This window comes from Schistocerca gregaria, chromosome 2, assembly GCF_023897955.1.
Source record: "Schistocerca gregaria isolate iqSchGreg1 chromosome 2, iqSchGreg1.2, whole genome shotgun sequence".
Lineage (NCBI taxonomy): Eukaryota > Metazoa > Arthropoda > Insecta > Orthoptera > Acrididae > Schistocerca > Schistocerca gregaria.
This window is the reverse complement of record NC_064921.1, coordinates 628,419,712-628,445,745: the sequence shown is the minus strand read 5'-3', so window position 1 is coordinate 628,445,745 and position 26,034 is coordinate 628,419,712. Positions and strand designations below refer to the sequence as shown.

The 26,034-nt window shown below is 39.1% G+C and overlaps 1 protein-coding gene across 2 annotated transcripts in view; it reads left to right on the top strand.

The window, feature by feature from the left end:
* The window catches only part of LOC126334641 (ATP-binding cassette sub-family C member 12-like), a 498,524-nt gene that overhangs the window by 377,596 nt on the left and 94,894 nt on the right, over positions 1-26,034 (top strand). For both annotated transcript variants that reach the window (XM_049997082.1, XM_049997083.1), the window contains exons 22-23: positions 2,526-2,679; positions 2,898-3,026. In XM_049997082.1, the coding sequence (XP_049853039.1) occupies positions 2,526-2,679; positions 2,898-3,026 (283 nt within the window). The remainder of the gene's footprint in view (positions 1-2,525; positions 2,680-2,897; positions 3,027-26,034) is intronic.

Genomic DNA, 26,034 nt, shown 5'->3' with positions numbered 1-26,034 from the left:
AAAGGAAAAAAAAATAATACTGACATCATCAGTGATATAAGGACATGTAGAATTTTCTCACCTTGCTAAGTTAGAAACATATGTAATTAGTTCTAAAAATTTATTATTATACTTGTCCAGTCACATTAATATCACCATCTGTCGAAGCCTGAATAACCACCTTTTGCAGTGCAGATGACTGTGAGGCACGCAGAAAGAGAATAAAGACATTCTATAAAGTATTGACAGGGATATGGAGCCATGGTGACTCCAGTGCTGTGGCCAGCTGTGCTAGGTTTCTCCAGATGAGGATCCATGGTACAAACAGCCCAGCTGAGGTGGTCCAAAGATTCTTGATTGTGTTCAGATCTGTGGAATTTGTTGGTCAGGGCAGTACAGTAAACTCATCCGGTGCTCTTCAGACCTTGCATGTACACTACAAGCTGTGTGACCCATTGCATTAGGACACAGTGTATTAGCTGGTAGATGCTATCATGCCAAGGATAAACAAACTGCATGAAGGAGAGGCTATGATCCTCAAGAAATGTGTTTACCTATTGTGCCTTCCTAAATTATGAGATCACCCAGGGAATTCCACTAAAACATTTCCCAGACTATAATGCTCCCTCATCTGGCCTAGACCCTTTCATGTCAGACATTTAGTGCCATACACCCCTTAGGTAAGGTTTATCAAACATATTTATATTAAAAACTATTCAGGGAATTTGAAATACTGACAACTATATCCCAATGTATATACTCATTGGCATGTTTTATTCTTAAGAATAAAAGGATATGTTTCATAGCCTCAATACAAGGAGAAAACTTGATGTGCACTGTGAACTAAAAACCTTAGCAAGGTGGAAGCTGACAGTTAACTTAGTTAAATATATTGACTGTTTACAGAAAATACTTCATCCTACCCCTCTCATTACTTTCCTAGAGTTTCTTGGCCTCTAAATTATCTGGGTAAGTTCTATCTATGATTTGCATTTTCAGTCCTATGTTGCAAATGCTTCATGAAAATTTTAGAGTTAAGTAATGGTATATTGTGTAGACTCATTCAGAATAATGTTGGGTTGTTTACACTTTTTAAATTACTTCTAGAACTTCTATAACCACATCAGATTTTGATTAAAGTTATATTATCTCTATCAGATTTCTAAACCTAATTGTTAGTTTGTCTGCAGATCAATAATTACTGCAAACTGGCAAACTTTTCATTATTCATGGTTACTGTTACGGATTGAAATTATCTAAAGTGAATGAACACCAATAATATAGTTTTTACTAATTTTCAGAGATCTTATAACACTCTTATTTCCTGTTTATGAAGTGATGTCATTCTTCCTTAATTAGACTGTATTTAATAGTCTAGCTTGACTAGATGACATTGGAACCCTGTGGTCATTACTGAGTGACTAATATGCACATATAAGTTACAAAAATGTACTGGTATGTAACATCAGAATTACATTATAACTTACAGAAGTGTATTGGCAGATTGTACACAAATAGAATTTGCATACCAGTAAACAGAACATTTCTGTATTCAGTAACGTACATATATTAATATTGTTTAGGCAGTGGCCAAATTATTTACATCAATGTCATGAGTGTTTCGATAGCATTATTTAGTGTTACTCAGTATTGGGTGAATTATAACTCTGATATGTTATCTGATAGCTTATATTTCTTATGTTTACAGCAACATATTCTATTTAGCACTCATAATGGCAATGGTATCAATTAGACAAACACAGATCAGGTCTACTAATACTTTCAGCATCATATGTTCATTATTAATTTAACTTCTAAAGCATGTGCATCATACTTAATATTTGTACACTACATATGTTGGTTATATTAGTACATCTACTGCCAATTGCAGTACAAATTCTAGTTTTCTCACTATCCCATTTTAGCCCACCTGGTAGGCCGTGAGGTCTAGCGCACGGCTTTCCGGGTGGGTAGGAGCGCCAGTCCCCGGCACGAAACCGCCCAGGGATTAGTGTCGAGGTCCGGTGAGCCGGCCAGTCTGTGTATGGTTTTTAGGTAGTTTTCCATCTGCCTTGGTGAATGCAGGCTGGTTCCCCTTATTCCACCCCAGGTACACTATGTCGGCAATTGCTGCACAAACAAGTTCTCCACATATGCTTTCACCACCGTTACTCTACCACGCAAACATAGGGGTTACACTCGTCTGGTGTGAGACATTCCCTGGAGGGGTCCACCGCGGGCCGAACCACAAAATAACCCTGGGTTCAATGTGGAGCGGCAGAGGGATGAAGTGGACTGCGGTAGTCTCATGGGGTTGCGGACCACTGCGACTGTGGCGGGGATGGAGCCTCTCCATCATTTCTCGGTCCCCAGTTAACATAACATAACATAACATCCCATTTTAAATTAAACTTTTTACTAATACCAAAGTTACTCAGTCATAGGTCCTTGTAAGGGCTCTGAGACAGCAAAAAGTATCAGACACCATACATACCCAGTAGCTTATATTTTAAATTGTAAAATAATGCTGTTTTATTTTATTGCAGTTGACACATGGGTGCCAGAGTCTCTCATCAGTATTACTGGAAACATTGTGTTGCTTCTTGGTATTCTTACATTATTGGCATATGTATTTACATGGATTCTGCTACCCTTTTTCGTAGCTTGTGTCTTTGGATTTTTTGGTTATAGGATATATCTGTGAGTATACAATTACGAAGAATTTTTTTGCTTTACTAGTGTATTTTAAAGATGAATAATGTAAAATAAACAGAGAAGCAAACTGATGTAATATTATGTTTAGGTGGATCTTAGTCTAGTGTCTACTAAGTGTGAATCCTGTTTTGCAACATGAGTAATTTTCAACAAATGAATGAGACTAAAAATTGTAATGAATATTTTTTACATTTTATTTCAAGGATGGCGCTTCCAAATTTCCACAAACTGGAAACAGAATCTTCATCAAATTTAAATGCATTTATGACTTCCACAATTGAAGGAAGAACATCAGTTCAGTCATATTCAAAAGAAAATGACTTTATCTACAGGTAGAGTACTTAATCATAACAACATTAGCTCTGTTTGTTTTAATTAAATATGCCTTGTTAACCATTTTCACAAGGTAGTTTTGCTTGATTTTTAATCCTACACTCTGAGAGAGCATTTCATCTTGTTAAATGTTATTCTAAAAAGAATGTCAAATATTGTTTGTGGCATGTCAATGTGTATCAGGCAATTCATCCATGGAATACTGTGCTATAGAATGCCAATTACTGGAACTAAAACATTATTTGCAGCTTGTACAGAAACCAGGCTGCAATTATAACAGTTGAAGGACATGAAAGGCAAGCAGGGGTTAAGAAGGGAATAAGACAGGACATTACTTTTATACATTACAGTAATACTTGTCCCATAGATCATGGATATGACATTTCATAATGATATGGAACATTTCAGTTTAACATAAGGCTTCTTTACACAATATAATTAAATTCTTACTTTTTTTCTTTTTTTGCAATTACTACTTCGTATCTAAAATTTCACCCATTGAGTACCCATTCAGAAATTCTTTTAATTTGTTCTAAATGCTGGTTGGCTATCTGTCAGACTTTTGATGCAATCTGGTAAATAACCAAGCAGTGAAGGAAACCAAGAGCAAATTTGGAAAGGGAATTAAATTTTGGGAGAAAAATAAAAGCTTTGAAGTGTCCTGGTGACAACACAATTCCGTCAGAGATGGTGAAGGACTTGATAGAACAGCTGAACAGAATGAATAGTGACTTGATGACAGGTAATAAGATGAACACCAATAAAGCAAAAAAGAGCAATAGGATGTAGTCAACTGAAACAGGCGATTTTGAAGGAATTAGAATTGTAAGTGAGATGCTAAAATCTGTGGATGAGTTTGGCTACTTGGGCAACAAAATAACTGATAAAAATCAAAGTAGAAAAGATATAACTTGCAGGCTGGCAAAATCAAGAAAAGAACTTCTGAAAAGAGAAATTTTGTTAACATATAACATTAATTTAAAAATTAGGAAGTATTTTCTTGAGATATTAATCTGGAGCATAGCCTTGTACAGAAGTGAAACATGGATGATAAGCAGTTCAGACTAGAAGAGAATAGGAGGTTTTCAAATGTGGTGCAGTAGGAGACTGCTGAAAATTACATGGGTACATTGTACACCTCCTGAGGAGATACTGAATCACATCAGGGAGAAAAAAATTATGGTGGCAATGGACTAACGGAAGGAATCAGTTGACAAAACACATCCTGAGATGTGAAGGAATCATCCATTTGTTGGGTTGTTTGGGGGAAGACACCAAACTGCGAGGTCATTGATCTCATCAATTAGGGAAGGGTGGGGAAGGAAGTCAGCTGTGCCCTTTCAAAGGAACCATCCTGGCATTTGCCTGGAGCGATTTATGGAAATCACAGAAAACCTAAATCAGGATGGCCGGACGCGGGATTGAACCATCATCCTCCTGAATGTGAGTCCAGTGTGCTAACCACTGCACCACCTTGCTCGGTCCGTTTGTTGATAGAGGGAAGTGTGGGGAGTATAAATTGTAGAAGGAGGGTTACAGCAAGCAGGGTTAAATGGATGTTGGTTGCAGTAATTATTCAGAGATGAAGAAGTTTGCACATGATACAGCAACATGGAGAGCTATGTAGTGGAATGAACTGTAGACATGCTTGGAGCCGGGGATGGACCATCAGGAAAGGAGCATTGACCACTGCCAGTTGTCAGCCTGCCTTGTCAGCACCCCTCAGCAGCAACAAGTCACTTTTGACACTATTCATTGTGTCAACACCCGGGGCCAGCCCTCAGGAGACCACACTGGTTTGAAAGACTTCTGGATGCTGATAGCCACTTCAGTCACTGCCTCTGTTCCAGAGCATTTCCATATGACATTCAAATGCAGATACTTCTGCAAAGTCAGCCAGGTGCAGCTGAATTTAAATCCCCCCTTTACCAGTGATCAATACCGAACAACTGGGCAGCAATATGACATGTGATTTGTGTTGGTCAACACTGTCCTGATGATACTACCACCTCTACCATTTCTAGGCCTCCTCTACCCCATGACTGAGCACCCAGGAAAGGCTGCAGCACAGAAACTTGACACATCCACAGATATACAATGCAGGGGGTCCACCCGACCCTGCATCTGCTGAGGTTCGAATGTGAAACTTTTTCACCCTATTTTGCTGGGTTGAGCTGAATCCTGATGTTTTCATTGTGAAGCAGGCATGTTGAGCTATCCGTGCTACAGCTGGGAAACACAAGACTCCAGCAACTCAGCAATGGCTACAGAAAAATGTGTGTCAATGCTTCCACCAGCAAGTCTGGTCTGAATGTACTGTGAGACCCCATGATGATTTGTTTGCCTTGCTGACCATCAACACTAGCAGCTTCAGAGTCCAGTGATTGCAAACAAATTTCAACAAAGAAATTCTTGTATCAACAACTTGTCATCTCCTGCTGCAGCTACATCCATCATCAGCAGGGAATAACCACCCACACATACAGCCATCCTAAAAATCCCATTTTAATTAACATCTGAAGTGTGTCTTCTGCCTCTACCTCATTTTAACTGGTGTCAGAAGAAGTGCTGAAGATAAAGATTGACAACAACCAGAAGACAACAACCTGTTTCATGGTTCTGAAGCTGAGGCATTCAATGCAGCAGTATGGCAAGAGACAATTTCACAAGGTTTTTTTTTTCTTTTTTTCTTTTTTCTTTGGCCAGTACAATGCTTCTCTAACCTGTTTTCTTCCTTTTCATTTTATAGTATTTGTGGTATACTATATTCTTATGCTGGTAGTAAGTGGGCAATAGGTTTTTGCTTAGGATGTCATTCAATACCTTATCAATCAAGTACCCCAGTGTCAGACAGAGTTGAGGCAATAAGAGAACAAAGGAGGGAATAGCCACATCCTAGTGGGCCTATCCTTCATACTTAATCTGTTTCATTGGTAGCTCCATTTTCCAGGAAATTGTGGGAAGATCCCTGTGTGTTTCTTGATAATTTGGATGTGGCTGCAACATTGGAAAATTGTAATAATAAGCAATTACTGAGTGTAGCTAAATTAAAGTTAACAGGAGGCACTAGCGCACGTGTGATGCATCATGAGAAATTAAGAGAAGCACAGTCATTTGATATCTTCAGGGGAAGTTTAGAAGAGATACACACAGTGTTGCACAATTCATGTTACACCTTTTAAGAGGTTTAGAGGGACTTAATAGATCTAGTTTTACATAGAAACCCTTACGTGGAAACATCATCCAATGACACTATAGAGTCTCAAAACTATACATGCTGGCACCTGTAAATGTATGTATATGCAAGATGATTCTACAAAATTTCTAGAGTGATGGAGAAGGATAAAAGTATCAATTTGACGTAAGGGTTCCTGTACCGAAAATGAATGCGTTCAAAGTTACAAGCAAAAACTCTTCTGATACTGTACCTCTGACAGTGAAATACATGTATTTATACTGTCGTTGATAAGATTGTAGCATAGGCGATTTTCAGAGGTGATAGTATGGACCAAAACAAAAAAAAAAGTTGTCCAGTAAACATGGGCTCAAAAATGCATACCTTAACAGCTATTAGCACTTGTTCAGAGGAGATGTTTTTCACAGTAGTGAAAATGAACAACTGCTCATAGCTCCTCAGGTATGCATTTTAGACACCATGTTTACCTGACTTTTTTCCTTGTTTTAGTCCGTAGTATTACCTCTGAAAGTTGCCTACCCAACAATCTTAGCAACAACAGTAGCAATACATGCATTCCACTATTGGAGTATCAGAACTTTTTTCACATATAACTTGTGACTCATTCATTTTTGGTACAGGGACCCTTACCTCAGATTCATACATTTATGCTTCTCCATCACTCTGGAAAGGTTGTAACATTATCACAGAATCATCTTGCATATACATACATTTACAGGTGCCAGTGCTTATGACTTTTATTTTATGTAGCATTATTGGATGATGTTTCTGGACATGGGTTCCTACATAAAACTTGATCTAGTAAGTTCCCTTTACAGCTTCCATAAGTGTGTAACATGAATTGTGAAACATCCTCTATATGAGGAAAAATACTTTGTGGCACCACCATGAGTGGCATACTGGGATTCTCCGGAAACATGGAGAATTGGTAAAATGTCTTGTAGGCAGGATTCACAAAATTAATGTCTATACATATGAGGTCAGTAATTTGAAGAAGGCCATTTTGCAGGTATCTGAGCAGAAAGTGCTTGATGCATTTTTATTGGGTTTACAGCCAAAAATGTTGTGTAGTGTTCATACAGAATTTCCAAAGACTCTGAATGAAGCAATAGAAACAGTGGTAGCACTAGCCAAAATTGTTGTTGTCACCAAACCACGGGAAAAGAAAGTAATATTTAACAGACTCAAATGTTTTGAGGAAATTAATTATAAGACTTAATAGAGATATCAAATGTTTTAGATGTGGCCATGCAGGCCATATGAAACATAATTGAACGGAGCAACAGTGTCATGCATGTAAGTGTTTTGGACATTCCAAATGGAATTGTATGCACAAGAATCACAGAAACAGGGAACGTGTTCATAGGGTTGACGTCGTAACTTGTGATTTAATGGAGTAGGGTGCAGTATGTCCACTCTGCAATACTCCCAGTAAGAGTTAGCACAGACTTTTCTTCGACTAGTCACATGAAAGGAAGATTGTGCAACTTCTTATTAGATGCTGATTCTCAGCAGTACAATTGAATCTGCCACATTGTAGCAGAGCCATCGAGCTGAGAGGACACGCCACAGTGCCACCAGCAGTAACAGCAGCTGTCTAATAAACAGTAAATTAATTTAGTCTTTCTTTTTTTCACGTGCTTCTGCAAAGAAGTGAACTATACAGCATATTTCACTGTTTAGACTAGTGGTTAGAAAATTAATTAGAAAATTAATTGTGCTATTTGTTTCTGTGTATGTCTTGTGAATATCCTCGTGTAGGGTGGCCTCCTAGTGTAAATTTTCCCATCGCCAGAAACTCCATCACACGACTAAGTTTTAATTTTGAGCTAGTAGACAGCATACTGATTAGATCCGTGGATTCTAGTTTGAATGCAGTAACTTTTAGGTAAACAAGGTTTCTAATAATAAATATCTGTAAATACATCAACTTCAGTAGAGAAATTTATTTCTGTTGCAGTCTGGGAGTACAGTGAGAAATCTGTACAGCAATTTTTAGTGTTACTTTGTTCTCCTTTGATAAACTTTGTATACATTTCAAACCCAGTAGCACCATTTGAGACCTTATATCTATTTTATAGATAGTAAGATATCGCTAGGGACTGTGCTTGTTGTGAGTGGTCACAGGGACAGTTGGCTGCTGTCTGTAAACAGCTGGAAGCTGTGTTGGCTACCATCAACGAGCTTCTAGCTAATGCTCAAAGTTGAGAGTGATGTCGGGGTGCCAGTGATGAGACCTGCATTACCTTTGGTACCATTGGAATCCCCTTGTGACCCAGATGTTGCTGTGACTTCTGATATGCAACATCTGACTGGGCCATCCTCACTCCAGAGTGGATGGCAGACAGTGGTTGCTTCACGTGTCAGTTGGGGGGAGGGCAAAAGAGGGAGCAGGCTATATGGCTGACTCCCTGCATTTCAGCAACAGGTATGAGGTGCTACACAGTGTTGATGATAACTCTGAGCCAGCATGAGATGCCTCACCTGTTGTGCTAGTGGTAGATTTTCCTGCCCAGTCTAGACAAGTACAGAGGGTGAGTATGCTTGTCATTGTAAGCTCCAGTGTTAGGCAGGTGATGGAGGCCCTTAGGGAGATAGCAGGCAAGGCAGGAAAGAATTCCAGTGTGCATTCGGTATGTTTGCCAGGAGGTCTCATCCATGATGTCGAGGAGGCCCTGCCGGCAGCTATCGAGTGCACTGGGTGCAAACTGCTGGATGTAGTGGCACATGTCAGCACTAATGATGCCTGATGCTTGGGTTCTAGGCAACTAGCAACACAAGCATTGTGCAAGCTAAGCTGTCTATTTGTAGCATTGTATCAGGGTCAATCACAGTCCTCTGGTTTGGAGCAGAGTGGAAGGTCTGGCTCAGACAACTCTGCAATGGTATTGGATGCAAATTTCTCAACCTCTGCTATCAGGTGTAGAATTGTAGAGTTTCCCTTAATTGGTCGGGTGTGCACTACACGTAGGAAGTGAATACTAGGCTATCGGAGTACATGTGGCATGCAGATGGAGCTTTTTAGGTTAAAGAACCCTTCCTTTGCCTAGGGATCAAAGACAATTTGCCTGTTAAATCAGCCACAGTGACCTCAGAGAATCTTGGTCCTCACAGATCAGAGATAGAAAAGATTAATATGATGTTTGTAACCTGCAGGAGCATCCAAGGAAAGGTCCCAGAATTACTATCGCTTACTGAAGGTTATAATGCACAGATAGTATTGGGAACGTATAGCTGGTTGAAATCAGACATCAATGATGATGAAATCCTAAGCTCAGATTGAAATGTTAGAAGTTTAGGCACCAATGGTGGTGGTGTGTTTATTGCAGTAAAATATCTGATAAAATCTAGTGAGGTTATCATGAATTCCAAATGTGAATCAATCTGGGTGAAACTGAGTATCAAAGAATGGTCAAAAATGGTGATTGAATGTTTTTAAAGACCTCCTTGGTCAGGATCTGTAGTCATAGAGCGCTCCAGACAGAATCTGAAGAATATCATTAGTAATTCTCCTGATCATGTCATTTTAATAGGGGATGACTTCAACTTGTCAGGTATAGATTGGGAGTGTTATGCCATCAAAACTGGTGCCAGAGACAGAGATTCATGTGGCATCGATCTGGATGTCTTGTTCGAGAATTACCTTGAGCAGGTAGTTAGAAAACCAACTCATGAGGGTAACGTCTTAGACCTCCTAGCAACAAACAGACCTGAACTTATCAAATCAGTTAAAGTAGAGGAAGGTATCAGTGATTGTAAGGCTGTGATAGCATCTATGACGATGGGTCCTACAAGGAATGATAAAAAAGGTAGGAAGATATATTTGCTCAGCAAGAGCGACAGGATACAAATTTCAGAATATCTCAGCAGTCAGCATTAAATATTTGGTGATGAGGATGAAGATGTAGATAACAAATGGAAAAAATTCAAAGCTATCATTCAATATGCCCTAGACAAGTATGTTGCAAGTAAGGTTTTAAGGGATGGGAAAGAGTGACCATGGTTTAAGAGTCATGTTAGAAAAGCACTACGTAAACAAAGAGCACTTCATCTCAGATTCAAGAGAAGTGAAAACCTAGCTGACAAACAAAAGCTGAATGAATTGAAGATGAGTGTAAGGAGAGCAAGGAGAGAAGCATTCAATGATTTTGAAATTAAAACGTTGCGTAAAAACCCTAAGAGATTTTGGTCGTATGTAAAAATCAGTAAGTGGATCAAAATCATCTGTTCATTCTCTCAGCGACCACACTGGCACTGAAATGAAACATAACAGAGAAAGGGCTGAAATACTGAATTCAGCCTTCTGAAGTTGTTTCAACATGGGAGATCATAACACTGTCCCTCCTTTCAATCATCATACAAATGTGTAAATGTCAGATATAGGGATAACCGATCATGGAATGGAATTGAAATGAAGCTACAATCGCTTAGTAGTGGAGAGACATCAGGACCAGATGAGATACCTATAAGATTCTATAAAGATTATGTGAAAGAACTTCCTCCCCTTCTAGCAGTAATTTATCATAGATCAATTGAGCAATGAAAGGTACCTAACAATGGGAAAAAAGCATATGTCGTTCCCATTTTTAAGAAAGGCCATTAGACAGATTCACACAATTATAGACCTATATCATTGATGTCAATCTGTTGTAGAATTATAGAACATATTTTATGCTCAAGAATTATGATGTTTTTGGAAAACGTACATCTCCTCTATAAAAATCAATATGGATTTTGCAAACAGAGATCCTGCAAAACTCATCTCATTCTGCTCCTCCATGAGATCCACAGTGCAGTTGATGATGGCACTCAGGTTGATGCCTTGTTCCTTCATGTCAGTAAGGCATCTGACACCATCCCGCATTGCCGTTTAAGGAAAAAAATACAAGGTTATGGAGTATCAAAGCAGACTTGAAATAGGATTGAAGACTTTCTTGCAGATAGAACTCAAGACATCACTCTTAATGGAGGAAAATTGACAGATGTAAAGGTAATATCTAGAGTACAGGGGAGTGTGATAGGACTGTTGCTGTTTACTATATATATATAAATTATCTAGCAGAAAGTGTCGGATGCTCTTTAAGGCTATTTGCACATGATGCAGTTGTCTATATCAAGGTAGCAATGCAAGAAGATAGTAAGAATTTGCAGAACAACCTGCAGAGAATTGATGAATGGTGCAGGCTCTACAGCTGGCCCTGAACATAAATAAATGTAACATATTGCACTTACACAGGAAAAGAAATCTGCTACTGTACAGCTACACTATTGATGACAAACAGCTTGAGACAGCATCTGCCATAAAATATCTAGGTGTAACTATTCAGAGTGACCTTAACTGGAATGACCACTTAAAACAGATAGTGTGGAAAACCAGATACCAGACTCAGGTTCATCAGAAGAATCTTAAGGAAATGTAACTCATCCACAAAAGAAGCAGCTTATAAGGCACTTGTTCACCTGATTCTTGAGTATAGTTCATCTATCTGGGCTCCTTATCATGTAGGAGTGATAGAAGATATAAAGTTATCCAGTGAAGAACGGCACGTTTTGCCACAGTACCATTTAGCTGGCGAGAGAACATTATGGAGATGCTAAACAAACTCCACTGGCAAATGTTACAAGAGAGGCATTGTGCATCACAGAGAGATTTGCTATTGAAATTATGGGACAGCAGTTTTTAGGAAGAGTCGCAGAACATATTACTTCCCCCACACATACAGCTCATGTATTGACCAGAAGGAGAAAATTAAAGAAATTAGAGCCAATACAGAGGCTTACCAACAATCATCTTTCCCACACACTATTCATGAGTGGAACAGAGTTGTAGGGATCAGATAGTGGTACCGAAAGTACCCTCCACCACACACCATTGGGTGGCTTGTGCAGTATGATGTAGATGTATATATAGAATTGGAGAGTATGTGGAGTAGGCAGGGGTCACATTCTAACATCCAGGTAAATGTAGAGTTTCTCCTAATGGTTTATTTATTTTGTTTATTTATTTATTTATTCATCCAGCAAATCTCTACAGATCATGGTATATTATTTGCACATAAGTGTGCCCCCCCCCCTCTCTCTCTCTCTCTCTCTCTCTCTCTCTCTCTCTCTCTCTCTCTCTCTCTCTCTCTCACACACACACACACACACACAAATTACACATAACAACAAAATTTATTTTAATCATACAATACATTCATTCAATTTCATCTTGCTTTAGCACCAGTAGCTGATTTTGCATATTCTTGCTTTTTAGACTATTCTACTCACATGGTTTAAGAATCCTGCCATTGAATAGACAGAGTGGTCTAGTAAGAATGCCCTTAGTGAAAATGAGGAAATAACTTTTATTTTATGTGGCAGACCATTATACATTTTTATTGCACTATTTGTAGTGGAGGCTTTAAAGGCTGTTGTCCTTACTGATTGGACATGGAGTTTATCTTTTTGCCTGGTATTATGTTCATGTACATTAAAGTTTTTATCTATCTTGATACAATTCCTCCTTACATATTTACAAGTTTCTAGAATAAAAAGACATGGGTTAGGGATGATTGAAGACTTCTGAAAGAAGGGCCTGCAGAAGTCAGTCAATGTGCATGGTATATTGCTCTTCTAGTTCTTTTTTTGGGTCAAGAAGATGACTGAGCTAGAAGATGTGCTATCCCAGAATATAATTTCATACTGTAGAATACTGTTTTCAATGCCATATTTGCTTTTTGTTACATGTACCTGCCATTTAAAATCATGTTGAAGCTATATGCCTAAATTTTTTTTTACCAGTGATGTTATAATACCATTGGCATTTATTGTCTCTGGGGTGTTGCAGGCTTCTCCTTTTAAACAGAAGTTAAGAACAGTTGTTTTGGATGTGTTTATTATTAGTTTATTTCCTCCAAACCAGTCATTTAGTTGTTCTGTAGCTTCATTTATGTTTTCTTGTAGCTGTATTTGTGTTTTTCCTGTATTAAGAATGCTAGTGTCACCTGCAAACAAGGTATTTATTTGTGATTCTGTGCTTATATCTAGGTCATTTATGTATAGAAGGAAAAGGGGACGCCCATGAATGTATCCTTGAGGGACTCCACTTTTGATTATTCCTGCGTAAGAAAAATATGTTCTAGTGCTATCATGTAGTTCATGTGTCCTTACTACTTTCTGTTTCTGACTTGTCAAGTATGAGGAGAACCATTTTAATGTGGTGCCTCTAATGTCTTGCTTTTGGTGTTTTTCCAGCAGGATTCTGTGGTCCAAAATGTCAAAAGCTTTGCTTTGATTTACTGTGTTCTGTTGGTTGATTGGGCTGTCTCTCTTATTATTAACCATCAGATCTTTTTGTATTTTCTTCATAGTAATGTCTAACAAGATTTTCAATCTTCTGGGGGTCAGTAATTCTTTTGTTGTCACAGTTCAGGGTGATATTTTCCTTTTGACTATTTCCCTCCTGGTTTATTGCTTTCCAGATTGCTTTGCTTTTGTTTTCTGACTCTGATGTAAACTTATCATTGGCTATTATTTTTGCCTTCTGTATGACTTTTCAATGCACCTGAGTATATTCTGTAATATAGTGGTAAGGAGATGGAATATGTTGTGGTTTTTTCAGTAAATGAGCTATTTTCTTTTTGTTTTGCTTGAGACTTTTATCCCTCTGTATAAGTAAAACTGAAAGGTTTATTGACCCCCTAGTCCATTTCTCACTTTTCAGGATAACCAAACAATTTATGCTTCTTGTGTGATGCTAGTAATTTTGTGTTGGGATGTATTTTAAGCCAAGATGTAGACATACTAGACCACCCAACAGCTTACGCATTAAGACAGTGTCGTAAACCAGGAAATAAATTATTGAACTACTGGGAAAAAAATGCTATCACTAATATGTGGAATAACTTATTTCCAGTATTATTTGTATGGATGATACTCATTGATGGCTTGGGCAAAATTTTAGCACTGTGCTTTAATGTGGTGCCCTGTAGTCATTGGACATAAAAGGGTGGTTATCATAACTAAATTGAATATATTAATTTTATTTATATAAACTGAATTGTTTAAATGTATTTAAATTTTATAATTAATCATTTAACATTATGAGGGAAACAAAGGGAAAAACAAACAACAGTATTAACATAAATCAAACCCAAGCCAGTGAATTGGCTGACAATATTCTTGAACATTGGGATATGGGACTCACTCATGTGCCTTTGCTCAAAAAGCCCTCATACTTCAAATGTAAATCTTTATCAAACTTAAGCACTGTTGATGTGTTTACACATCATGTCCCACTGACCCTCCCACTGCTGTAAGGGACTTACTTCCATGCTTAGCGAATAAAAACATTCAGATATTTATTATATAATATATGTGCCTTTTTATATGCTAACATTTGCTTGAAGCCTCATTTCAATCTCTTGAACCATTTATGGAATATGACAATTGTTATGACCATATGCTTCCTGATGTGCAGGTATAAATTGGCCCATCACACACAACTGTCTGCTGGATTTAAAAAACAATAACTTAAGAATGAAATGGGATTTTTGCTCTCAGTTTTAAACAAAACTGTGATGTCTTATGTACATTTCATACACAGAAATTTACATCCTAAATTAACCATACATAAAGTTTATACAATGCATTTTACCTCTGCTAACTCTCTAAAATTTAGTGCAATGTTTTTCTTAATTTGATGCAAACAGTAACTATGATGAATAAGAAAACGAAACTGAGTCCTTTATTGAGCAAATATATCACACCTTAAGATGTGCAAAAATCAATTTTTTGCACCTGACAGTTTTCTTAAAATGGGGTGGTGAGTATTTCATAGCAGCCAGCCAGTCTGCATAGACAGAACTGAGGACATCATGTGTGACCATCTGATGGATATAAAAATCAGTAATTTGAGAATGAAATGAGATACAATTCTACTCTCAGTTTTAAATAAAATTTCCATATCTTATCTACATTTCATACAAAGCATTGTATGGGCTAAAATAAATTGTACACAAAGTTTATTCAGTGCTTTTATACCTCTGCAAATTCCTTAAAATTTAATGCAATGTTTTACTTAATTTAACACAGCATAGTGATTATGATGAATGACAAAAATGAATTCAGTCCTTTATTGATAAAAAATATCAAACTGTAAGATGTGCAAAAGTCAATTTTTTTCACTGAATAGTTTTCTTAAAATTGTATGATAAGTATTTCACAGCAGCTACAGCACTGTTTTCAACTTGGGTAGCAGTGTTAGGAGAGCAGTAAAGTGGCAACAAAACACAAAATGTAGAGAGAATGTCTATAGCAGTCAAAGTGTTAAATAGCTTAATATTCCAAGGACTAATTAATTTTTTTTAAAAATATGATTGTACCAGTGGGAACTGAACCCAAACCAGTGAATTGATAGTTGATGTTCATGGGCACTTGGCCATGACATGGTTACATTAACTGCTCCTCAAGAATCTCTCATAGTCTACACTTGCACAGTATGTTACATGCAGTTTCAGAGAAAAATACTGACCTTGCACCATAAACAACATAGAGCACATAGTGTCTGAAGGGATGACATCATATCAGAGCATGCACAGTTGAAAACATGGAGCTGAGTCCCTTCTCTGAGCTGATTATAATGCAGATGATGGTCAGTTCACTAGTCAACACTGATTTCTAGTTATCACTGAGAGACAGAGCTACAGAACATGCCTTTCTCCATTTTATTGAAGAGAATAACCTTAATGTTAATACAATTTATGGATCACACTTGAAGAGAAATACTGTAATTTTAATGCAATTTCCAGACTGCATTTCATGACTTAAGTGCAATATTTATGGTGTGCTGAAATATATTAGCATATTATGACCAACTGCCACTGACAGCACTTCAAAGTAATAACTGATAATGCAGCACTGAAATAGTTACTAGGACTTAAAGATCCAATGAGGCATTGAACTTGATGGGTGTAGGGACTGTGTGAATTCTATTCTGAAGTAGTACATCAACTAGTTAAATCATACAGGAATCTCGATGGCCTCAGTCACAAAATTCACACCACAGAACATGCCGGGATGAACATGTGTGAATAGAGAGAACCATAAAGCATTGCCCCAGTTTTTTAGCAGTTCACTAGGCAGCCATAACTCAGTACAGAAAATTGAATGCTCTACAGGAAGACAAGATGTGGGTTATGCATAGAGCTACCAGAAAAATTACAAGATGCTGAGGTAGGCTCTTTTTTCAATTTTAGCTGGACACAGCAACAACAGAATGCAGAATTGTGCAAAATTATTGCTGCGCAACATGTAAACAAGACATGAATCAGTAGGTAAAAAACTGTCCCCTGCACTAGAAGAGCAAAACTCGGTCATAAAAAAACTACAATTCAGTGGTAAGATAGTAAGAACTGAACAAGGAACACATTTTAGCTATGACTTAATAAAGAGGTTCTGCTGATTATTGTGCTTTAAGAAACTTACAACCAATGCATTACACCTGCAGCCAGACTGAGAAAGTCCATTGTGTGGTAGGAAAAATATTGCATTAATACGTTAATAGTCATCATACTGAATGGAATGGGCCTTATGTAATGGCAGCATATAACTCAAAACTCCATCAGAGAACAGTTTATTCCCCTATGAGGTTGCTTGTGATCAGAAGTTGCCATCTCCTTTTGAGCAATATAAGAGCTTTCCAGGAAAAAATATGTGATCAGGAAAAAATTTCTTGAACAAATTAAAAAATATTTTGCACCAGGTTAAAAAGATGAATGCAAAAGCCTTGGAACAGCAGGAAAATACCCCTAATCAAAAATCAGTATTACCAGAGTGTCACACCAGGCCGTGTCCTCCCCAGTCCCTATGAAGCAAAGACAAAGACTAAGTAATATTTTATGTGTTAGCAAAGACCCTACCAAGTGATAGAAGTAATGTCACTTAATTGTGTTAAACTACAACTTCCAACTTGTGCCATGGTAGTTAACATAAAAAAATTTCTGCCCCTTATAAAAGGTCCCTAGAGGTGCTGCCTCCATTTCTGGCACCACTCTCAGAAGGAAGGGAGGGCAGTGCCTAGTGAAAAAGGAAAAGAAGGGTAAAAGCAGGTAAGAAAAGCAGGACACTCCTACAGTTAGCCTGACACATCACTTTGGACTTAAGCTATGAGAAGGAATAATAAAGTAACAAGGAATTTCTACACTTCTGAGCCAAGCTAGTCACCATCTACCATACACAATGTGTACACAGCACCCCATGGTCATGTGAGTTCACCTTGTTCAACTCCAGACATCTGCAACATAATGTCCTAAAGAGATAATCACAGACAAAACATAATCCTTCCAAAGAGGTGGCGTGCATTGGTATGTCAGAACGGTTCCTTTGAAAGGGCACAGTCATCTTCCTTCCCCATCCTACCCTAATCCGATGTGACTGATGACCTCGCAGTTTGGTCCCCTCCTCTGAATCAACCAACCAACCTGCATTGGTTATGGCAAACCCACTGGTTATTGTTTTCAGTTGTTACAAGTGAGGACATTACAGAGGCACACAGTGCATAGAACTACAGGGTCAAGGTTACTGATCAACAGCACCTAATGTGATATTTCTAGACCAACTGTTCAATTATTTGCCTCCATCTCTGGAACCACCAACCTAAATGTCAGCCATATATTAATTTACCAACCTGTCTTACCCTTAGAGATCCTAGCCACTAAAAATCTGATGTACTTGAATAACACTTTAGACCGGACACCACTCGCCTCCTTAGATCAGATGTTAGCTGCACAGAATCAAGGGAGTACCTTTTAGACCACTTGAAAAACGTTTCATAAGTGCCAACTCATAACTATAGGAATCTCAGCATCAGTTGTCTGCATGATTTTAGCCATACTAGGTATTGCATACTATCACGTCAAGTGGAATGTTACCCAAAATCTGTCCCTGCCAACATCTAACCTACTGGTTCAAACCAGTAATAACCATGTCAGTGGGAAACAGTCTTACAGAGGAAAGAATCAATGATGAGCAAAAAATACATGTGAGAGCCAAGTGCTAGTGAGGTCACAATGAAGTATAAGTATTGTAAAGGATTAAGTGTACTGTGAGTGAAGTAGTGGACACAAGGTTTAAATGCTTGTAAATAAATCAGTTTTTACATTACAGCCAGTTTCCAATGGTAATCTGGATACCAGATTTCTCTTAGGAGGGAGGAATTGTAATGGGATGGACTCTAACAGTACTTGGACCCAATGTCAGAGAAGTAGGAAATAGGCATTGACTGTTGCCAGTCACCAACCTGCCTCATCAGCACCCTTCAGCAGTGGTAAGACACTTCTCAGCACCTAGGGGGTCAGACTTTAGGAAGTCACTCTGGTTTGATGTACTTCCATGTGATGAAAGCCACTTCATTCATTGCTTCAGAACATTTCTACATGACTTCTGCAAAGTCAGGTGCAAGCAGCTGCACTGAAACTCCCCAGGACAGCCATCATTTGTGAACAGCTGGGCAGCATTACGACATGCAGTCTGTGATAATCAAGGCCTTACTGGTGATGCTACCACCACTAATGTTTCCAGGCTTAAACCTCTACCCTCTACCTGATCACTTGGGCATTTGGACAGCACACCATCTTGCCACCTCCATGGAATTACAACACAGGGGATCCAGAGAGCTCTGCATTGCTTAGGTTCAAATGAGGAACACTCTCACCCTGTGTTGCTGGTGTGAGCCACTGCCATATGTATTCACTGGAAAGCAGCCACATTGGGCCAAGAAACTTGACCCTGCAGCAATAAAGTGGCCACAGGGAGAGCACACGTCAGCACTTCCACCAGCAAGGTCAGATCAGAAACCAACATACTGCAAAATTCTATGAGCATGTATTTGTCTTGCCCTCCATCAGCAGCAGCAACTTCAAAGTACAATGATTGTTAACAGACTGCAATTAAAAAAATATCTGCAACCCCTTTACAGAATTCATGTAAGAAGTGTGGCTTCTTCCTCTATTCCATTATAGCTGCATCAAATCAGCCTTTGGAATGAGCACTACCTTCACCACCACCACAACAACAACAACAATAACAACAACATAGTGCTAACTTCATTGTATTAATAAACAAAAAGCGGTTGAAGATAAAACAAGAAACAGCAAATGCACATGCATCAAAAGTGCTACATATTTTTAAGTGCAGGAATATCAGTCGTGTTTGAAAACAATAAAAGAAGGACAATGTTAAAAAGGTGTAAGAAATCACAATACATGTATGAAATGATGATAGAAAGTATTGTGAGCCAGTTAAATCATTGGAAAATATGGTTTCATTAACAGCCAAATCAGTATTAAGGTGTGATATCTAAGGCATATGTGGAAGACAGAGAGTAACTTTTGCCCCAACAATTTGGCTGCAGATCAACTGAAGAAAGAAAAATATAAATATTTGGTTGTCATTACAGTTCCCATGAACTCTAAAGTATTCCTTCTTTGTTTAACAACTACTGAAATGTGCTGCTTATCAGTGAATCTACTTCTTATCTTTATTCTCACTTAAAACAAAGTCAGAGTTGTCTTACACATTTAACAATAGCCCTGTGACCCCCATAAAATTAAGTATCTTTGAAACTTACTAAAGATATGTGTCCAATTACACTAGATTATTTAATATTTATGTCGATGATGATGGCAGAATGTATAGGCTATAATCCAGTTTCAAACTTAACCTTCACATGGGAAGATGTTATGGATTACAGATTGAAGAAGAAATACAGAATTTCAGTGCATTGAAGATTGTCATAATGAATGAAGTGAGCCAGTGGTTAATATGTTAAGGATGATTTCAGGGAAGTGGGCCTGAAATATTTTGTCAGACCTTCTAGATTTATGTTTTCTGTAGAGCCTGTACATGATGCAAGATGAGTTCACATACCTTACATTGATCAATATCATTGTCAGATAGAAAGTTCATTTGGTTTTGCAGATGATACAAACATCACAATAAACAGCATATCAAGTATAATTTTAGGAAGATTGGTTAATGAAATTTTAAAGGATATTAATAAATGGTTCCAAGACAGTTCTTTGTCACTAAACTCTGAAGAAACACACTATATGCAGTTCAGAACTTACAAGATGTTTCCCCTGAGAATACTTCTAAAATATGATGACAGGCAGATGGAAGAGGTTGACAGTTTCAAATTAGTGAGTTTACTGATTGATAATAAATTCAACTGGAAGGAGGATACAACAGAACTGCAGATATGGCGAAACAAATCTTTATTTTGCAATGTGGATGTTGACAGACACAGGTGATATAAAAATAAAATAGCTAACGTACTTCACTTACTATCAATCCCATCATACGAGATCATTTTCTGAGGGAACTCACTGAGCCAAGCTGAAGTTTTCTGAATCAATATGCATGTAATAATTTCATCATTATTTAAACTTTGATTTTAAACTTCCCTAAGTCTTTCAGTTGGACACCTTAAAAAAGGAAAAGGGAGAGAAGGAAACGTAGTAGGTGGATATGGATTGGGGCTAAGAAATGAAAGAGGAAGCTGCTTAGTAGAATTTTTCACAGAGCACAACTTAATCATAGCTAACACTTGGTTTAAGAATCATGAAAGAAGATTGTATACATGGAAGAACCCTGGAGGTACTAAAAGGTATCAGATAGATTATATAATGGTAAGACAGAGATTTAGGAACCAGGTTTTAAATTGTAAGACATTTCCAGTGGCAGACGTGGACTTTGGTTATTAACTGTAGATTAAAACTGAAGAAACAGCAAAAAGGTGGGAATTTAAGGAGATGGGACCTGGATAAACTGACTAAACCAGAGGTTGTACAGAGTTTCAGGGAGAGCATTAGGGAACAATTGACAGGAATGGGGGAAAGAAATACAGTAGAAGACGACTGGGTAACTCTGAGGGATGAAGTAGTGAAGGCAGCAGAGGATCAAGTAGGTAAAAAGACGAGGGCTAGTAGAAAACCTTGGGTAACTGGAGAAATATTGAATTTAATTGACGAAAGGAGAAAATATAAAAATGCAGTAAATGAAGCAGGCAAAAAGGAATACAAATGTCTCAAAAATGAGATCGACAGGAAGTGCAAAACGGCTAAGCAGGGATGGCTAGAGGACAAATGTATGGATGTAGAGCCTTATTTCACTAGGGGGTAAGATAGAATCTGCCTACAGGAAAATGAAAGAGACCTTTGGAGAAAAGAGAGCCACTTGCATGAATATCAAGAGCTGAGATGGAAACCCAGTTCTAAGCAAAGAAGGGAAAGCAGAAAGGTGGAATGAGTATATAGAGGGTCTATACAAGGGCGATGTACTTGAGGACAATATTATGGAAATGGAAGAGGATGTAGATGAAGATGAAATGGGAGATACGATACTGCGTGAAGAGTTTGACAGAGCACTGAAAGACCTGAGTCGAAACAAGGCCCCTGGAGTAGACAACATTCCATTGGAACTACTGACGGCCTTGGGAGAGCCAGTCCTAACAAGACTCTACCCCCTGGTGAGCAAGACATATGAAACAGGCGAAATACCCTCAGACTTCAAGAAGAATATAATAATTCCAATCCCAAAGAAAGGTGGTGTTGACAGATGTGAAAATTAGCAAACTATCAGTTTAATAAGCCACAGCTGCAAACTACTAACACGAATTCTTTACAGACAAATGGAAAAACTAGTAGAAGCCGACCTCGGGGAAGATCAGTTTGGATTCCGCAGAAATACTGGAATTCGTGAGGCACTACTGACCTTACGACTTATCTTAGAAGAAAGATTAAGAAAAGGCAAACCTACGTTTCTAGCATTTGTAGACATAGAGAAAGCTTTTGACAATATTGACTGGAATACTCTCCTTCAAATTCTGGAGGTGGCAGGGGTAAAATACAGGGAGCGAAAGGCTATTTACAATTTGTACAGAAACCAGATGGCAGTTATAAGAGTTGAGGGACATGAAAGGGAGGCAGTGGTTGGAAAGGGAGTGAGACAGGGTTGTAGCCTCTCCCTGATGTTATTCAATCTGTATATTGAGCAAGCAGTAAAGGAAACAAAAGAAAAATTCAGAGTAGGTATTAAAATTCATGGAGAAGAAATAAAAACTTCGAGGTTCGCCGATGACATTGTAATTCTGTCAGAGACAGCAAAGGACTTGGAAGAGCAGTTGAATGGAATGGAAAGTGTCTTGAGAGGAGTATATAAGATGAACATCAACAAAAGCAAAACGAGGATAATGGAATGTAGTCAAATTAAATCGGGTGATGCTGAGGGAATTAGATTAGGAAATGAGACACTTAAAGTAGTAAAGGAGTTTTGCTATTTGGGGAGCAAAATAATTGATGATGGTCAAAGTAGAGAGGATATAAAATGTAGACTGGCAATGGCAAGGAAAGTGTTTCTGAATAAGAGAAATTTGTTAACATCGAGTATAGATTTAAGTGTCAGGAAATCTTTTCTGAAAGTATTTGTATGGAGTGTAGCCATGTATGGAAGTGAAACATGGACGATAAATAGTTTGGACAAGAAGAGAATAGAAGCTTTCGAAATGATGTGCTACAAAAGAATGCTGAAGATTGGATGGGTAGATCGCATAACTAATGAGGAAGTATTGAATAGGATTGGGGAGAAGAGAAGTTTGTGGCACAACTTGACCAGAAGAAGGGATCAGTTGGTAGGACATGTTCTGAGGCATCAAGGGAGCACTAATTTAGTATTGGAGGGCAGCGTGGAGGGTAAAAATCGTAGAGGGAGACCAAGAGATGAATACACCAATCAGATTCAGAAGGATGTAGGTTGCAGTAGGTACTGGGAGATGAAGAAGCTTGCACAGGATAGAGTAGCATGGAGAGCTGCATCAAACCAGTCTCAGGACTGAAGACCACAACAACAACCTTAAAACATTGCTAATGTAACTGATTAAGTAATTGAGGTCTCCAAATCAAACCATAGAGGTACTGTAATCTTATACAGCGGCTGTGTAGTGTGCACATCATTGGCTGTGTGGTTTTGTGTGTGAATATGTTTACTTTCTGCTATAGGAAGAACCAGAGCTTGAAAGGTAGCTAATGCTGTGTTGTGTTATGTGTGTCTATGCATTATACTTCAGTCTGCCACAGGTGAGTATCTGCCTTTCCTTTATTTTAGGTACAGTTGAAAGTGGAGCTTTATATGTTGTGAAAGCCTGTAACAGGTTACCAGTAGACATCAGGCAGACATCAAAAACAAAGTAAATAAAACTATATTCATGTCTCCTTTAACAATTTATGAGGACATTTGGCTTGGGGTTGTAGATTCTGCATAACTTTAATGTTTATTTTAAAAAGGTTTTGATTTCTTCCCATATGTAGACAGCTGATAGCTATCAGACATCAGAATGTTAGACCACTTTCATATGTGTAGGTACATAATATCCTAGCAAAAATCTTCTCTAAATGAAGAAGCTTCAGTTTTTAATTATAATGAAGTCTCACTAAATGAGGCAAGGCACAGGAACACTTAGTGACATCCTAGCCAAAATGTATCCTTCCACTGGAAATCACTCTCCCAACAGCAGAACTAACAGCCTTTCTATTGGGTTTCTGAAATTCTTAGCAACAAGTGGAAGAACTAATCATGATATTACTGAATGTCAGATCAAGTCTTCCTCTCCTGAAGCATTTATACACTCCTGGAAATTGAAATAACAACACCGTGAATTCAATGTCCCAGGAAGGGGAAACTTTATTGACACATTCCTGGGGTCAGATACATCACATGATCACACTGACAGAACCACAGGCACATAGACACAGGCAACAGAGCATGCACAATGTCGGCACTAGCACAGTGTATATCCACCTTTCACAGCAATGCAGGCTGCTATTCTCCCATGGAGACGATCGTAAAGATGCTGGATGTAGTCCTGTGGAACGGCTTGCCATGCCATTTCCACCTGGCGCCTCAGTTGTACCAGCGTTCGTGCTGGACGTGCAGACCGCGTGAGACGACGCTTCATCCAGTCCCAAACATGCTCAATGGGGGACAGATCCGGAGATCTTGCTGGCCAGGGTAGTTGACTTACACCTTCTAGAGCACGTTGGGTGGCACGGGATACATGCGGACGTGCATTGTCCTGTTGGAACAGCAAGTTCCCTTGCCGGTCTAGGAATGGTAGAACGATGGGTTCGATGACGGTTTCGATGTACCGTGCACTATTCAGTGTCCCCTCGACGATCACCAGAGGTGTACGGCCAGTGTAGGAGATCGCTCCCCACACCATGATGTCGGTTGTTGGCCCTGTGTGCCTTGGTCGTATGCAGTCCTGATTGTGGCGCTCACCTGCACGGCGCCAAACACGCATACGACCATCATTGGCACCAAGGCAGAAGCGACTCTCATCGCTGAAGACGACACGTCTCCATTCGTCCCTCCATTCACGCCTGTCGCGACACCACTGGAGGCGGGCTGCACGATGTTGGGGCGTGAGCGGAAGACGGCCTAACGGTGTGCGGGACCGTAGCCCAGCTTCATGGAGACGGTTGCGAATGGTCCTCGCCGATACCCCAGGAGCAACAGTGTCCCTAATTTGCTGGGAAGTGGCGGTGCGGTCCCCTACGGCACTGCGTAGGATCCTACGGTCTTGGCGTGCATCCGTGCGTCGCTGCGGTCCGGTCCCAGGTCAACGGGCACGTGCACCTTCCGCCGACCACTGGCGACAACATCGATGTACTGTGGAGACCTCACGCCCCACGTGTTGAGCAATTCGGCGTTACGTCCACCCGGCCTCCCGCATGCCCACTATACGCCCTCGCTCAAAGTCCGTCAACTGCACATACGGTTCATGTCCACGCTGTCGCGGCATGCTACCAGTGTTAAAGACTGCGATGGTGCTCCGTATGCCACGGCAAACTGGCTGACACTGACGGCGGCGGTGCACAAATGCTGCGCAGCTAGCGCCATTCGACAGCCAACACCGCGGTTCCTGGTGTGTCCGCTGTGCCGTGCGTGTGATCATTGCTTGTACAGCCCTCTGGCAGTGTCCGGAGCAAGTATGGTGGGTCTGACACACCGGTGTCAATGTGTTCCTTTTTCCATTTCCAGGAGTGTATAATTAAAGGTTTACTGTGTGTGATATAAAGGATTTGTTAACATTATTCCACAATGGTCAACATATCAATAATTACTGAATAAAGGCATGTTACAATATTAAAGGAAGCAAAATTATAGACTTTTGGCAAAGGAGTTCCCTCCCAGTACAGATATTACTGATTGTGTTATTTCTGGTGAAGAGTTACAGCACAGCCAGGGAATTCTGGTGTAAAGAATGACAGAATCTCTTGGGATTAGATATAAAAGTTTACATACAAACATAATCATTGTTGCTTTTGTGGCACTAGTATGACAGCTGCCAATATCCATGGAGGTTCAGAATTGCCATTGCTTATCTGAGCTTCAATTACAGCTGCTTCAAGAAACATCTGCATTGCATCAATCTTATACCATACCCACTGTGTGAATGCAGTGAAGAGGATGGTAATCACGCCTGACATGGGTGTGTAAATGGGAGTGGTTTGACAAATACTCCATTGCAGGACCTGTTAAAACTGAACTGCCATCTAATAGCTTCAGTAACTTTATTATCAGAAAAAAAACTGTGAGGTCACAGGAGAGAGTTACAACACAGAAAAATAGAAACTGTCATAAGCCAGTTAACATTGGTGTCCAAGCATGGTAAAGGTCAATAATTAATAACTAAGTGAAAATGCTGTCAGGTGGTGACTTTCATTGATAAATGTTGAAAGCTATTGATACTGCAGTACAGTAAAATATGGTAA